The 16211-nt window shown below is 36.3% G+C and overlaps 1 protein-coding gene across 1 annotated transcript in view; it reads right to left on the bottom strand.

Moving 5' to 3' along the window:
* LOC113520630 (cell adhesion molecule DSCAM) overlaps positions 1-16211 on the bottom strand; it is a 67117-nt gene that overhangs the window by 20248 nt on the left and 30658 nt on the right. Inside the window, exons 3-4 of the mRNA XM_026906019.3 lie at positions 9649-9760; positions 577-767 (exon numbers count right to left, since the gene is read on the bottom strand). Coding sequence (XP_026761820.2) covers positions 577-767; positions 9649-9760 — 303 coding nt within the window. The remainder of the gene's footprint in view (positions 1-576; positions 768-9648; positions 9761-16211) is intronic.

Here is a 16211-nt window from a genome sequence, read left to right as displayed (position 1 = left end):
AAATTTTAATCTAAATTAATAAATAACGCATACCATTAGAAGAGATGTTGTCAGAGGTCACTTTCTATCAAATCCAAGCATTCAAGCGATAAATATTACCGCTACATACCTATCAGGTATGCCAATTTTGTTTATTATTTAAAAACTTTTTAAGCTCTTTCAAAAATATATTTAGTTTAAGACAAACTTAATTGCGGTGGTATATTATTCTAGCATTTTATGTAACACGTTGAAGATTGTAAACGAGAGCTGATTTGTTTTAAAACTTTAAAATATTTATTTCGCTAAAACTGAGGTATGTAAAAGCCAATAACTTTACAATATTGTTTTCCCTTTATATTTTAATTTTTTTAATGGCCGTGTAGTCTCAGTATAGAATAGGCCACCCCTTCCTTTCCCGTGGGTGTCGTAAGAGGCGACTAAGGGAGGGCGTTAAAACAACTCTAAAGCCTAACTGTGATTGCTAATTCTCTTGCCATGTGTGACAACTACTTGCAACCCCCCCCCCCCCCCAAGAGGCTTATGTTCAGCAGTGGACAGTTAAACGCTGATATGATATTATAATGACAACCTTACCGAATTGGGACTAATATGGTTGGGGCTGATGGGCCTCCAGGGCTCCAGGGAGCCGTTTACAGGCGCCGCCGCGCGGTACTGCGCGGTGAAGTCGATGATTGGGTGACCGCCGTCTCCAGCCACGTTCCACAGGATCAGCGCGAGGATGGTGGACGCGTGGACGGTTACGTTCACCAGGGGCGGCGGTTCCGCTGTGGATAACAACATGAGGAATATTAAAAAAAACATTTATTCACAACTTGTTAAAAGGCGATAATAATTGGAGCAATTTTGATGTTCTCCGCGGCAAACTTCTTTTATAAATCAGGTTCTAGGTTCGATTCCCAGTTAAACAAATTTCGGAAACGAACTGTTTTGAATTGGCTTGGACTCATACACATGTACACAACACACCCAGTGTTGTGTACATGTGTATGGGTACGCATGAAGATTAAATATTAAAAAACTTAAAAATAAAATTTTAAATTAATATCAAATTTTAAAAGTGTAATGCCTGTTGCAGTAGTAAATAAGCTGTAAGTATATACGTAAGTAGATACATATATGTATTGGAAGTCAACAATTAAATCAATAAAATTATGTAAATATATTTAAAGCTAAATGAAAACGTACTTTTGTCTTTACAAGTGCGCTGTGATTAAAAGGAATATTTATCGATACCTACATGTATGCAACCTTACCATTCAATTTAAAACCATAGACAATTTAAAATAGATCGTATTTTTATGGGGCATAAAAGTGAATTTCGCCTATATTTGGTAGACACTGAACAAGATAATAGAATTTCGAATGTTCCGATATTCCGACCGTGCAAATAGACGGTCAATCGATAAATTACCAATTCCGTGTAACGTATATATACCCAATGGCATTGAACAAATATTTATTGTACCAATTAGCTAAATTATTTTTTATCGATCATAGAGAATTGTTAAAAATATATAAAGGGGATGTCCATTATTTATACGAGTCCTTTTAAATTTATATTTTGATGTATTTTGCCTAATTTGTTTTATTTTTCAGTAAAATAAAAAAAAAATACTTTCCATCAGGTGGACTGTCAGCTTATTTGCCATTCTAAGTTGTATAAAAAAAAACATACGTAAAGTAGAAAACTTTTTCATTCCTCGATTGCTTTCCTATTGGTAAGATTTTTCCTGATTCCTTCCTTTGTGGTCATATGCTCACGATGATATGAACTGAAGGTCGCCTCAAACTGCAGAGGTATCACTATAGGGAGGCTTTGTTTGAAGTCGTTCCGGTATAGTTTGCTGGAATGCCCTTCCGGATTCCTAAATCTACAGTTTCGGTTTAAAGGCTAAAATATCACTTATTGTGTACCATGATTCAGATCTTGTAATCACAAGGGCCGGCAACTGGTAAGTTTGTGAGGTTATAGCCCTACAGACTACTTTTATATCAGTATGTCCTGTACATTGTACACGGTTGGCCGTATGCAGAGACTTCAAGTTGCTCTTCTTGCTTGTATAGAGTCGCCTCTCGAGATTCTTGAAAGGTGACTCCATACAGGCAAACGCACAATGCGTTCCCCAGAACTGCGAGAACGACCCCTCACTAGGTGGAGCATCGACAATCGTCGACGTCAGTGGATGTAGGTGGCTTGGGAGCATTCCTTATGGTATAATATGGGAAAGGCCTACATCTAGTAGTGGGCAGTTAATAGTTGAAATGATGATGGTGGAAAACAAGTATATAGCCTGCATGATGTAACCTATGGACGCCAGGGGGTAAAAAGGGATTGTTAGTAATGGAGACTGAGAATCCCATTGCTAGTAATATCCAACCAGGTCGACCTCCTCGTGGTTCTCCCTGGAAACTATCATGGTTAATTCCTGATAAATTCATCATGATGGGCTAACAGACCTGTTTTCATTCTCATCTATCACCCTTCACTGGTGCTTCGCCAGCGTATCCCCTTAGCGCGGGCGGGGTTATCATACCATTTTCACCCTTAAAAAAAAAAGAAAACCTATGGACGCCTGCAACAACAGGGATAAATGTTGCCAATGCCACACGCGTTGGCAACCCTTAAGAAACCTTATTGTTCCCTTTTTGAAGACTCCTACGTCTCTAGGGAAAATTCTTACTTCTAATTTAGTAGCGAACATAAATGTCAGCCCACTATTTTTCTTTAGACTAGTATATAGTATGGATGATAATGGAATGGTAACCCCGCCTGCGCTATGGGTATACGCTGACGGGGCACCAGTGAGGGATGACAGGTGAGGATGAAGCAGGTCAGTTAGCCCATCGTAACAAATTGGGGAAAACGCGTAGAGGTCGACCTAATAGGTTTTTTTGATGGGTGAAAATGGAATGGTAACCCCGCCTGCGCTAACGAAATACGCTGGCGAGGCACCAGTGAATAATGATTAGTGAAGTTGAAAAGGCAGGTCAGTTAGCCCATCGTGACGAATTCAACAACAAATCAATCATGATGGCTTCCAGGAGCAATCGCGTGGAGGTCGACCTGATATGGTTTACTGCTAGTAATGGGGTTGCTAATCTCCATTACTAATAATCAATTCTTCCGTATTCCGTATGAATATGTCAGAATCGCCTATATAGACCAAAAACAGTAGATTCGCTTAATGGAGTTAAGTAATTAATCCAACGTCGTGCGGCGTAACTAGGTCACAGCTGTATTTTTATTTGTGTAATGAGAAAACTAGAAATAAATTAACAGAATTGATATCAAGGTATTTTTGCGTGAAGATCATTGATATACAAAAACGCAAGATTCATGTTTCAATGTATTTTGTAATTTGCCTTATCCTATAGGATAAGGCAAAAAATGTGTAAAGTCGGATACATCGTAATTAAAAAACTACGTTAGACATTAGGATATATTATTTCTAAAATTATCTAAACACATTCGCCGTGTAGGTCCCGGCATAGAATGGATCACTCCTTCCTTTCTCGTGGGTGTCGTAAGAGCCGACTAAGGGAGCATATGGTAGAGGGATGGGCAGCAGCGTCCATCTTAAAACATCTGTAAAAGTCTAACTGCGGTTGCCAATCCCCCTACCAAGCATGGCAACCACTGGCAAAACTCCTCTTATGGGAAGGCTAATGTTCAGCAGTGGACAATTAACGGCTAAAATAAAAAAAAAATCTAAAGTTAAAATTTGTATTTGACATTTTTCTGTAGAAATGTCACTGTTATAAATGAGTGCAAATAAATTTTTTTATACACAACTGAGAATGGTAAACAAGCTGACGGTCCCCCTGATGGAAAGTGGTAACCGTCGCCTATAGACATGAGCAGTACAATGAACATAACAGAGTATACTGTTTCGCCCATGTACCCCCCATGTCTATTTTCAATGCCAAATGTCTATATTCAAACCTGTGTTTTATTGTCTCTGTCTCTTTTATATATATCAGTGACAAATATAGACATAATACACACGTAATTTTCACTATCTCATTATCGCTACGATGCACGTTTAATTTAGATTTACATTGTCAACTATAATCATACAGCCAGTTACAATAAAACAGCCGACCAATTGGTATTGAGCTCTGGCGCGACATACATTTGTTGTGCGATCAACGTAGTCAATAGACATTGGGAGGTCTATATAAAATTGGCAGTTAATAATGACGGTCATTACGCGACCTTCGCAAAACGCTTTACTCGTCTTCAGGTAACCAGTTACAATGATTGTGATCATATTTTGATTTCTATACGCTATGGAATTATATACAGGTATATGGTATTGCTCGTGTCTATAGGCGACTGTTACCACTTTCCATCAGGTGGGTCGTCAGCTTGTTTGCCATTCTAAGTTGTATAAAAAAAAAAAAACATTCAGGTACAATAAAATTTACTGGGGGAAAGAATTGTTAGTAGGCTCTAACTGCCTCATACTAGCAATGTAGGATACATTGCTAGCATCAGGTCGACCTCCATGTGGTTCCCCTGCAAACCATGGAAATTGATGAATTCGTCATGATGAGTTGGCACTGGTTGGCCAGTAGTTGCCCGCTTGGTAGGTGGATTAGCAACCGCAGTCAGGTCTTAGAGATGCTTTAAGAGGGACGCTACTGCTTATACCTCGCCCTCAATTAGTCGGCTTTTACAACACCCACGGGAAAGGAAGGGGTGGCCTATTCTATGGCGGGACAACACGGCCATTAAGAATATTACTGCATGATTAATGTTTATTTAATTTAATTTATTTTTGACTTTTGTTCGACAGAAGACTAATTAAACAATCAGAAACAATTGAAATATGTTCAATTATTTATCGAATAGATACTGCAACTAATAAGTCATTCTGTATGTAAACACGTTGACCCCTATTGTTTGTGTGCGTCCGATATTTCGGGAGTTTGCTTGCATGCGCCACGGTCATGCGTGAGCTGATATTCACGGAGCTGGAAATGCCGGTTGGCTTTCAAACTGTCACTGTTTTGTCCCGATTATTGCTCATTGAGCCGGATCGGATTATGATAGCAGGTAGGTTTAGGTACGTTGTAATATTTTAATATCAAAGATTTGTGGTATGTTTGTGAAAAGAATCTTCGTAGAGCAAAATACTGCTAGTTGCGAAGCAAAACTCATAGACATTCAGACATTTCAGACAGACAGTGATTCCAAATTCAAATATTTTCATTTTTTTTTATGTAACTTTGAATGACAGACAATTTGACAACCTATCTGGAAAATAGTAACCGTCGCCTATACACATAAACACCATAAGGAGTTTATACAAGGAGTTCACCTTCATACCCTAGATGGTCGCGTACAACACGGTTTCAGAGATGTTTTCTCCCACAAACGCTTAAGTTATAGAATGAGCTCCCTGTCGAGGGGAGAGGGGAGTGATTTTTAATAATGAAGACACCTTAGTCCTCAGGAATGGCAACGCATGGGGGGGGATCATGGGTGAAACAATATACTCTGTTATGTCCCTGGTACTGCCCATGTCTGTTACACACGGACAGACAGTGACAATACCATAAGCAGTGGAAACCTGATGGAAAGTCGCCTATAGGCGACGGTTAGGCGACATTAGGTAGGCCGTCAGCTTGTTTTTCATTCTAAGTTGCATAAAAAATATTTCCTAAAAAAAAAAAAACAGAAATACATTGTCCTCTACGGACACAACGCCCCTAAGCTACGATACCTTTATTAATATTTATACAGAACAAATTAAAGGGACTATCAATCAAAGCGTTGCTAGCACTCGCCGGTGTCTTCGCCGTCGGTGTCTCGACAGGTTTATAATTAAAACAAATGACAGCCCACCAAAATCAATATCCACCATTTCCAATAATCAAGGCAAGATTTTGAGTCAAAAAAAGAGACAATATTGTATTTTGATTCGTTTTCGATTGTTTTAAATGACTTCTTATAAATATATGAGTAGATATTATAAATAAAAAAAAGAAAAAAACAGACTTAAATGGCAAGAAAACCAGTTATTTTGATTTAAAACGGATTTTGATGTATTCTATGGGACCAATTTGAACTTACAATTTTCAAATAAAAAAAGGTTTTTTAAATCGATTTATAATAGAGGTTATTTTGAGGTAACAAGAATAAAAAAAATTCAATTGAATAGAGAACACCTCCTTTTTTGTAGTCGGTTAAAAATAGGAGGTTTAAAATCTGTTTTTTTGTTTAAATAATAAGTGAATTGTAATTTTTTTTCATCAAATTGATCTTATTTTCTTCATAAGTATACACGTGTAAAGCCGGGGCGGGCAGTTAGTTTTAAGTGGATTTTAATAATTATTTCTATAAAGGGTCTTGCTCCTTTGTTATTGCAAAAAATTATGATCTAATTAATTTTATGACGATTAATACTGTCCTTTTGCGATGGGCAAACCTGCTTGTTTCGAATTTTACTATTTGTGGACCTTTATCAGACCTATGTGTATATTTTCGATAAGCCATATGATATATATATATATATATCCACGTACTGACGACATCATAAAAAAAAAAAACAGAATTGTCGTACAAATAATAGTGCGTGTGTTAACCACATTGAGTTAAAAATCACGAAGCAGACAAATAAATAAAACGTTAAACTATTTTAAAATAACATTTTTATATAACAAGGCTCAACTTCATTTAAATTATGTGAGATAAAGTATAAATTTCTAGCAAGTTAGATAGATACAGATAGACAGATACTCTTTATTGTTCCATCCAAAAGAATACATTAGTAAATTTATCTCTCTCTCTCTCTCTATTACTAGTTATAAATAAATTAATAAATAAATAAACAAGCTAAATTTATCTGCAAGAATACAGCCTGTTTGAACAAAGACGTTTGTCGATTCATTGTGATTTTTTTTTAAAGTAACTTACTATTCTGAATATATAAATATTTGCAGTGTGTGCAGAACAGATCTGGATTCTAGTATATAAACAAATTAATGTCACAATATTTTTTTTTGATGGGTGAAAATGGTATGTTAACTCCGCCTGCGCTAATGGGATACGCTGGCGGAGCACCAGTGAAGGGTGATAGATGAGAATGAAAACAGGCCAGTTAGCCCATCATGATGAATTCATCAGGAATTAACCATGATAGTTTCCAGGAAGAACCGCGAGGAGATCGACCTGGTTGGGTATATTGCTAGCATTAGGATTCTCAATCTCCATTACTAACAATCTCTTTCCCCCTGTCACAATATTTTAGATAAAGCAAATATTTCTAGGAACTTAACTAATCTAACTACATAGCTCTTTTGCCAACGGAATAGACTTCACAATTGGGCATAACGTACACGAAATGTCTAAATAAAAAAAAAAAAATACAAACAATTACAAGAAAAAATTACACTGAGAAAATAATGGGTGGCCTTATCGTTAAGAGCGATCTCTTTCAGGGAACCTTTGGTTGGCGAAGAGTAAATAGTAGAAAAGAGGAGATAGTGATTTATTTACAAATAGTAATTTCTAGTTTTTCCAAATGACAATTAACCGATTTCAAAAATGGAAGAGGTTCCCAAATTCGGTTGTACTATTTAAAAGTATGCCATTTATAAACCAATTTGGATTATTTTTTAATATTATTATTATAAAGGACATACTTTCGGATTGATTCCATAGTTATTTTATAAAAATCAATTCAATAGTCTTTAAATCATAATAAATGGTTTTGCCACGAATGAGGTTTTTTTTTATCAATTTACTGTAGGAAATAAATAATCACTACATAGTATAAAACAAAGTCGCTGTCGCTGTCTGTCCGTCCCTATGTATACTTAAATCTTTAAAACTACGCAACGCATTTTGAAGCGGCTTTTTTAATAGATAGAGTGATTTAAGAGGAAGATTTATATGTACAAAACATACATAATATTGTAGAGAAACACTGATAAATTTAGAGGTTTCTAATGTGATGTGATGTAATGTATACCCGTGCGAAGCCGGGGCGGGTCGCTGGTATGTAACAATATATTACATTGCCGTATGGTCCCGGCATATAATGGCCTACCCCACCCTTTCCCGTGGGCGATGTAAGAGACGACTAAGGCAACATAATAATAAAGAAATGGATGAAAGGACGCTGCTGTCGTCCTTCTTAAAACATCACCAAAAGCCTGCGGTTGACAATTAGCCTACCAAGCGTGATAATGATGATGCCCATATTATATAGCATTTTCTACTTTCAAACAAAACTTATGTATATATATACGAGGTTATATATATATATATATATATATATATATATATATATATATATATATATATATATATATATATATATATTGCACTTGTGCCAATGCCGTTTCCACTGTGAGAAGGCTCCTTGAAAGTCCTCTGGTTGTAGGTTTCTCAGCTGCCCCGTCGTAGCTTTTTTTATCTCATTTATGTCCCCCAAATGCCGCCCCCGAAGTACCAATTTGGTTTTTTGGAACAAGAAGAAGTCACACGGGGCCAAATCCGGCGAATAGACAGTGTTCGGTCACCGTAATGGAATTTTTACTCAAAAACTCACGGACAACAAGAGAGGTTGGGCATTATTGTCGTGGTGAAGAATCCAACGCCCCTCTCGCGCCAATTCTGGACGAACTCGTTTTACACGAGCTAGGCGTTAGCACATCGACGTAGAATTTTCCATCAACTGTCTGGCCTGGAGGGACGAATTCTTGATGGACAATCCCCCGAACATCGAAAAAAACAATCAACATTGTCTTGACATTTGAGCGGGATTTTCTTGATTTTTTTGTTCGTGGTTCCCCGGATGTCTTATCGAATTAGATCGGCAAAAATTTCACGGCCATTATTAAAGTTTATGAGAGAAACTTGATTAATACGCGCTGCTCTTCAACGGAAGCGGGCTCCATGCCGACGGGGTTTCGTTAAAAACTTCACAGATGGCGTGACAAGCCAAAATCCACGGCGGTCAGACCAGAACTGAAGCATTGTTATATATCCTGCGCTATATATCCTCTTTCTCGCATTCCAGAACACTTTTATACGAACTTTCCGGACAGACCTCGTATATATATATATATATATATATATATATATATATATATATATATATATATATATATATATATATATAACCGCAACACCCATCAAACAATCCTTACTAACTTACTAGATGCATACTGATTAATGCATGAGAGCATCTCTCAAGCATTTTAAGGGCATGACAGTGTATACTGTGATGTCCATGTTGTTTTTATTTTATTTATCTACAAGTGATGTTGATATTATTTTCTATGTATTTGACAGGCAATTACATTGTTTTAAATAATTAATTAGACTATGTCTCACAAAAAAAAAGTGTCACGTGCGCGTTGCCGACTCTGAAAAAACCTTAATACACTCTTTTTGAAGAACCCGATAATGTAGTTTTTTTTGTATGTATGTGAGCCCATTATTAGCAATATAGGGTAAATCCTTAATAAATCTATCGAGTTATTTCCAAAAATTAGCATATTGCGATATCAAAATACGACGCGGGCGAAAGCAGATATATATATATATATATATATATATATATATATATTCGTGTTTTTGTATAGTATGAAATAAGTATAATAATAAGTATATTGGACAATGCAACTCACTGCGAACGGTGAGGTTCACCCTGTCGATAAAGGAGGTCTCGTTTTCCACACCGCACTCGTACACCCCAGCGTCGTCCACGTCCACGTTAGTCAGTAGCAAGCTGCCGTCGATCTGAAACAACACAAAACTTGTTTAAAATTCAATTTTTTGTTTAGCTGGGCTCCTAAAATTTCGGAAACTTTTCACGATAGGTCCTCTAATTTTAAGTTACACCTTTAGGAATACAACTGTGAAAACTACATCCAGTTTGGTGCAGTAGTATTTACGTGATGCCGGACAAACAAACAGACATCAAATTCATATAAAAATATAGTTTGGATATCTATTGGTTTTATTAAGAGCCTTAATATTAGTTTTTCATAAATATCTCCCATGTACTGGCATTGTCCAGTTAGAATTTTATTAGATTAGTCCGACTAAATTTACTAGCAAAGAAAATAAAAATATTTTTTCATTTATTTTCATTGCAATATATGCGGGACAATAAAATGTAAAATAACTTCAAATTTCAAATCGATAGTGTCAATAGTTGTTGAAATATAACGCTGTGACCGATGGACGGTCGCACAAAATCACACCATTAGGGTTCCTTTATCCCTTTTTGCTACGAAACATTAAAAACATGCCATTTAGGTAAAAATCAAAAACGCATCTGGCAACCCTGATGGTAACACCGCCTCTATGTATGTACGCGTGTTCGTGATTTCATTACTGATTTTTTTTGCGGAGCAAAATGCATTTATACAGCTTGTCCATATATTTTAACTATAAGCTGTTCATTATAATAAAACAATAGCGTGTTGCGCGGGCGCATGACTTGCGATATCGGCGTACGATCTGCCGCGTGTTCGTATTGAAATTACTAGAAGTCAGAAGGTCAATTATTACTTGGGTTCTAGTACGAAACTCGCTTATTATGGCGATTAGCAACGTTGTCTACTATTGGCCTGTCTCTCAATAGGTATTTTAGGCGCTTTTACAATTTTTTACCAAATGTTGCCCGGCCGGGGTAATGTACCAGACGAGATAAAATGTATGATGTTGGCAAAGAAGCCGCAAGCTATTAGAATCATCATCATATTCCTACCCTTATCCCAATTTTCTTCAGTGTTATTGTTATTTAAATTTTGTACCCCATGTTATGGAGCGGGCGTTGATAGCTGCGACACAGTCTCTTTGTCACTAATGCAGTTATTATCGATCCTAAAAAGAAAACTGTAAATTAAGCTAAGGATCCCAAAATAAACATTTTTATTTATTTTATTTTTAATTATATAAATTTTCGGATCGGCGTAATATGTTCTTATCTATATTACCCAAGATTTTGGCTTCTAGTTTTAGAACTAGCTATTTGGAAAAAAAAATGTCATTTATGGGAATCGGCATTAAACATAACCATAGTAAAACCATAGTAAAGGATGCTTTCCATCTACTTATCAATTTACTGAGCAAAGTCCATTATTCACTAAACGATTACATAGAGGACAAACGTTCAATCTGGTTAGACATAATCCGTTTTACCACAAAAAAGTTAAACATAGGAGAAAGGTGTGTAATACATGTTTAGACATCTCACTACGAAAGCGCGTCAAACATATGTTAACGGTAAAACAAAAGATAGTCTATGTTATTAAAAATAAAATGTATTTAAAGTAATAACTTTCATTATAAAAAATCTATACATTTTAGCATATAAAAATACAAAATAAACTTTACTACACTGACTAAACAATATATAATCACTTAGACAGAGTTTCGTTAAACACCGTTTTATTATAAAAGCATAAACTAACAATGTAAATTTTATATATGGAAACACTCATTAATGTAGCATTGCAACACGGCGATCTGTTTTTGCCCTCTTCCTCCATCAACTTTCATACTGTGCACTGTGTATTTCTCATTTTTGTAAAATAAATTAATTAATTAAAACAATATCCGCGCATTTGATACCAACACTGTTTTTTTTATCTTTTGTAGTAAGACCGAATACTTCTAAATAAATGTACATTTTATTAACTGACCTACCTGAAAGTAAACTGAAAAGTGGAGGTTTTTCTCTAATATTTTTTTATACCACGAAAGTGTTAAACTAGTATATAGCCCGTCTCATGATAAACGGTTATTGTAGCCTATGGACGCCTGCAATACTAGGACGACAAATTGGAGCGTTTTGTCAAAAAATGGGTATTATGAAAAAAAATTAATAAATAAATAAACGAAGTTCATTTTTTTTTATCTATCTACTGTTAATTAAAGTGATTATTGTAGTTATTAATAAAATCACAACAAATCCACACGAAGGTACAATACCATTGCCATATCGTCAAGTCACTCATACATTGACAGGCTGTAGTACTCGCCCTTTATAAATATTAACAAGAATACATCAATTTTGTGTTTAGCCAATATGGGAGGTGGAACGGCCTTGGGGCGGACCTTGAACGTCGATCGATAGGAGAATGCCTCTCCGTAACTCTTATAGGTGGGTTGTAAAGGTACGTGGTCAGACTTAGTTCACCTTGGCTTTCCACGCGCGCGGAGGGGTAATACCTATTATCAAATCAAATCAACTTTACATAATACCTATTTATTTATTTATTATTAAATTAAAGTAATTTTAATCATGTTATATATAATACCAGAGGGAGACTTTGTACAAAAATCGATTGCTTGGGTACCTCTGTCCCATTCGTGTTTCTACCGTGAAGCAGTTGTGTTTGCATGGCTGTGTTTTCGGTTTGAAGGGTGGGATATGGCGTGAATTTACAGGGTACAGAGGAATAACACCTGAGTCCTCAGGAATGTCAACGCATGGGGGGGAGGGGTATCATGGGCGAAACAGTATGTGTGTGTACTGTTATGTCCATGGTACTGCTCATGTCTATAGGCGACGATTACCACTTTCCATCAGGTGGGCCGTCAGCTTGTTTGCCATTCAAAGTTGTATAAAAAAAAACTGATATAGTTAATGTCTCCATAGAAATGTTTCGAGAAAAACAGATCAACTTTTGCATACAATTATGCGTATATCCTTTATAACGTCTATATTTGTTTTGTCTTATAATTTCTGCATATTTTTAATGCGTAAACACTCATTTTATTTATTAAATAATACGTCAAGATACATTTTATGCGTAAGTATATAGAATACTATAAAAAAACGAGTCGGCAAATTTTACAATTAGCTGAAAAAAAATTTACCCGTTTTTGAGTCTGGATGCTCTCTCTCTCTCTCTCTCTCTCTCTCTCTCTCTCTCTCTCTATATATATATATATATATATATATATATATATATATATATATATATATATATATATATATATATATATATATATATATATATATATATATATATATATATATATACAACTTAGAATGGCAAACAAGATGACAGTCCACCTGATGGAAAATAGTTCGCCTAGCAGTACCATGGACATATAAATGTTTCGCCCATGATACCCCCCATGCGTTGCCATTTCTGAGGACTCAGATGTTATTCCTCTGTACCCAGTAAATTCACGCCATATCCCACCATTCAAACCGAAACACAGCCATGCAAACACAACTGCTTCAAGGTTGAAACACGAATGGAACAGAGGTATCCAAGCAATTGACTTTTGTACAGTCTCCTCATGGTATATATCTAAGGATACGACATTTAATTTTTTGAGTGACAGCAAAAAAGCACATGAGCATATAAGCAGTATCCCGCGGCTCCGTCCATGATCGAATCGCGATATTGAATAACCTGTAAACTTCCTCAAAAAATGAGCTTTCAATATTAAAAGATTTTTTAAATCAAACTGGTACTTCCAGAGATTTGCGTGTTCAAAGAAACAGTCGTCCGTATTATTTATACTAGTATAAATTTTTTATACCATTGCGGTGGCAAACAAGCATACGCTCCACCTCATGGTAAGATATATGTAACTCTATACAAATTTTAAGGATTAAATTAAACCTTTAATATTTATATTATTACATGTATCACATCTCCAATATTTAGAATTAACAGAATTTTTCATCGTGATTCCCACCAAATTGGTAATAATTATTCCTCTCCATCCAAAGGTTGCCTGGAAGAGATCGCTCTTAGCGATAAGGTCGCCCATTGTTTTCTCATTGTGATTATTTCTTGTAATTGTTTATATTTATAATAAGTTTACTATTGTAATCTTTTGGAGGAAACAATAAAGAGTATCTATCTATCTATTTATCTACCCTTTAGCAACATTTTATGTGTTCTTTTTTATACATAGCTTATACCCGTGACTTTGTCCGCGTGACTGGGAAATATTTACTGACCGGTATCGATAATAGCCTATCTTTTTCCTTCCCAATTAGTACGAGAATACTAAATTACTAACGCTTTAATGACTTGGTCAATCGATTAAGCCAACAAACAAACAAACTCAGTTTCACATTTATAATATTCAATATAATCATATCAGCCTTTAACTGTCCACAGCTGAACATAAGCCTCCCCCTCGGGTGGAGGGGGGTTGCCAGTAGTCACGATAGTTTCCAGAGGGAACTACGTGGAGGTCGACCTGATAGGGCAATGGGGACCAACCTCCCCATTACTAACAATCCCCTCCCGCCGGTGAGACTGTACTGTAGTCAAACACGCATAAACTTTATATAAAAAAGAGCATGTTACAACACGCAATGTGTTGTGCAAGTACAAGATTTACTACGTGTAATGTCGACTATGGCTTAATGTCCATGGTTTGCGCAAGGCTTTATGGCCACCACAATAAAATACATACGTACGTGTGTACTGCAGCAACACAAAAGGTCGTAACTCGATGAAGAACATTGCTCATAGAATAAAACACTGACTTTTAGTTAGAACTTACACGATTATAAGTACCTTTTTTTAATGGATGATAATGGAATGGCAACCCCGCTTGCGCTAACGGTATACGCTGGTGGGGCACTAGTGAGGGATGATAGATGAGAATGAAAAAAAGCAAGTCTATTAGCCTATCGTGATGAATACACTCGAAATTTAGCACGATGGTTTCCAGGGGGGACCACGAGGAGGTTGACCTGGTTGAGTATATATATACATGGTACTGCTCATGTTTATAGGCGACGGTTACCACTTTCCATCGGGTGGGCCGTCAGCTTGTTTGCTATTTTAAGTTGCATAAAAAAACATATATGGAGACGAAGTGGCAGGTAAAAGCTAGTAGTAAGCATCAGGTGCTTCAAGTAATTAGTTGAAAGCGAGCAGATTGCGCGCGACGCAACGTCACCGTTCTGAAACCTGAAAGTTTGTAACGCATCGTAAAATTCCCTTCACACATAAATAAAACTTCAATGTTGTGGCCCAAGTAATGAACGGAACGATATTGATGTCCATCCTAAAAGTTGACTGGTAAAAAACGCTATGAAAACGTACAAGGCGGTCTTTTAACCGTCGCTTATAGATATGAGCAGTACCATGGACATAACAGAGTATACTGTTTCGTCCATGATACCCCCCATGCGTTGTTATTCCTGAGGACTCAGGTGTTATTCCTCCGTACTCAGTAAATTCACGCCATATCCCATCCTTCAAGCCGAAACAAAGCCATGCAAACACAACTGCTTTACGGTTGAAACACGAATGGGACAGAGGTACCCAAGCAATCGACTTTTATACAAAGTCTCCATCTGGTATAATATATCTATAATATAATAATTGATATATTTTTTTTTTATACAACTTAGAATGGCAAACAAGCTGACGGCCCACCTGATAGAAAGTGGTAACCGTCGCCTATAAACATAAGCAGTACCATAGACATAACAGAATATACTGTTTCGCCCAATACCCCCCATGCGTTGCCATTCCTGAGGACTCAGGTTTATTCCTCTGTACCCAGTAAATTCACGCCATATCCCACCCTTCAAACCGAAACACAGCCATGCAAACACAACTGCTTCACGGTTGAAACATGAATGGGACAGAGGTACCCAAGCAATCGACTTTTGTACAAAGTCTCCCTCTGGTAATAATAATATTATAATAATTTGGGATATATACTTGAAGATATTTAAGAAAAAGTAATATGAAGAGTTTTAATAAGAAGAATATAAGTTAAAACAATAATATTGTTCGTCTTTTGTACCATATTTTATTTTGGTCAATAAAGTTTTTTAAATAAATTAATAAAATTTTAAGTTGATATTTAAATTGATTTTTAAGCAAGTTTTAATTGGAGAAGCTTCTCAGCTGGTCAGTATTTTTATGAAGCTTTATTTTACACGAGTCATTGTTCGTAGACTGCCATAAGGAACGGTATTGAGCCACTTGCATCCACTGATACCCTGCAATGCATTTGAGGTTGTCACTCCGTCTTGTAGGGGGTCGTCTTACACTGCGTGTACCCATACGGAGCTATCTTTAAAAAAATATTTTTTGATTGTAAGTTCTTCGAGCTATGTAACCAGCCCCATTACCACTTCAGCTTGCTTATTCTACATATATACTGCTCCCATACACAAAATTTCGTAATCGGCTGCACGAGGACAATACAATTTACTGTACTCGTATCTCGCCTCAGCTTA

Source organism: Galleria mellonella, unplaced genomic scaffold (assembly GCF_026898425.1).
Source record: "Galleria mellonella isolate WM207_F2 unplaced genomic scaffold, CSIRO_AGI_GalMel_v1 utg36, whole genome shotgun sequence".
Classification (NCBI taxonomy): Eukaryota; Metazoa; Arthropoda; class Insecta; order Lepidoptera; family Pyralidae; genus Galleria; species Galleria mellonella.
The sequence above is the reverse complement of the archived record's forward strand: the minus strand, read 5'-3'. Positions and strand labels throughout refer to the sequence as shown.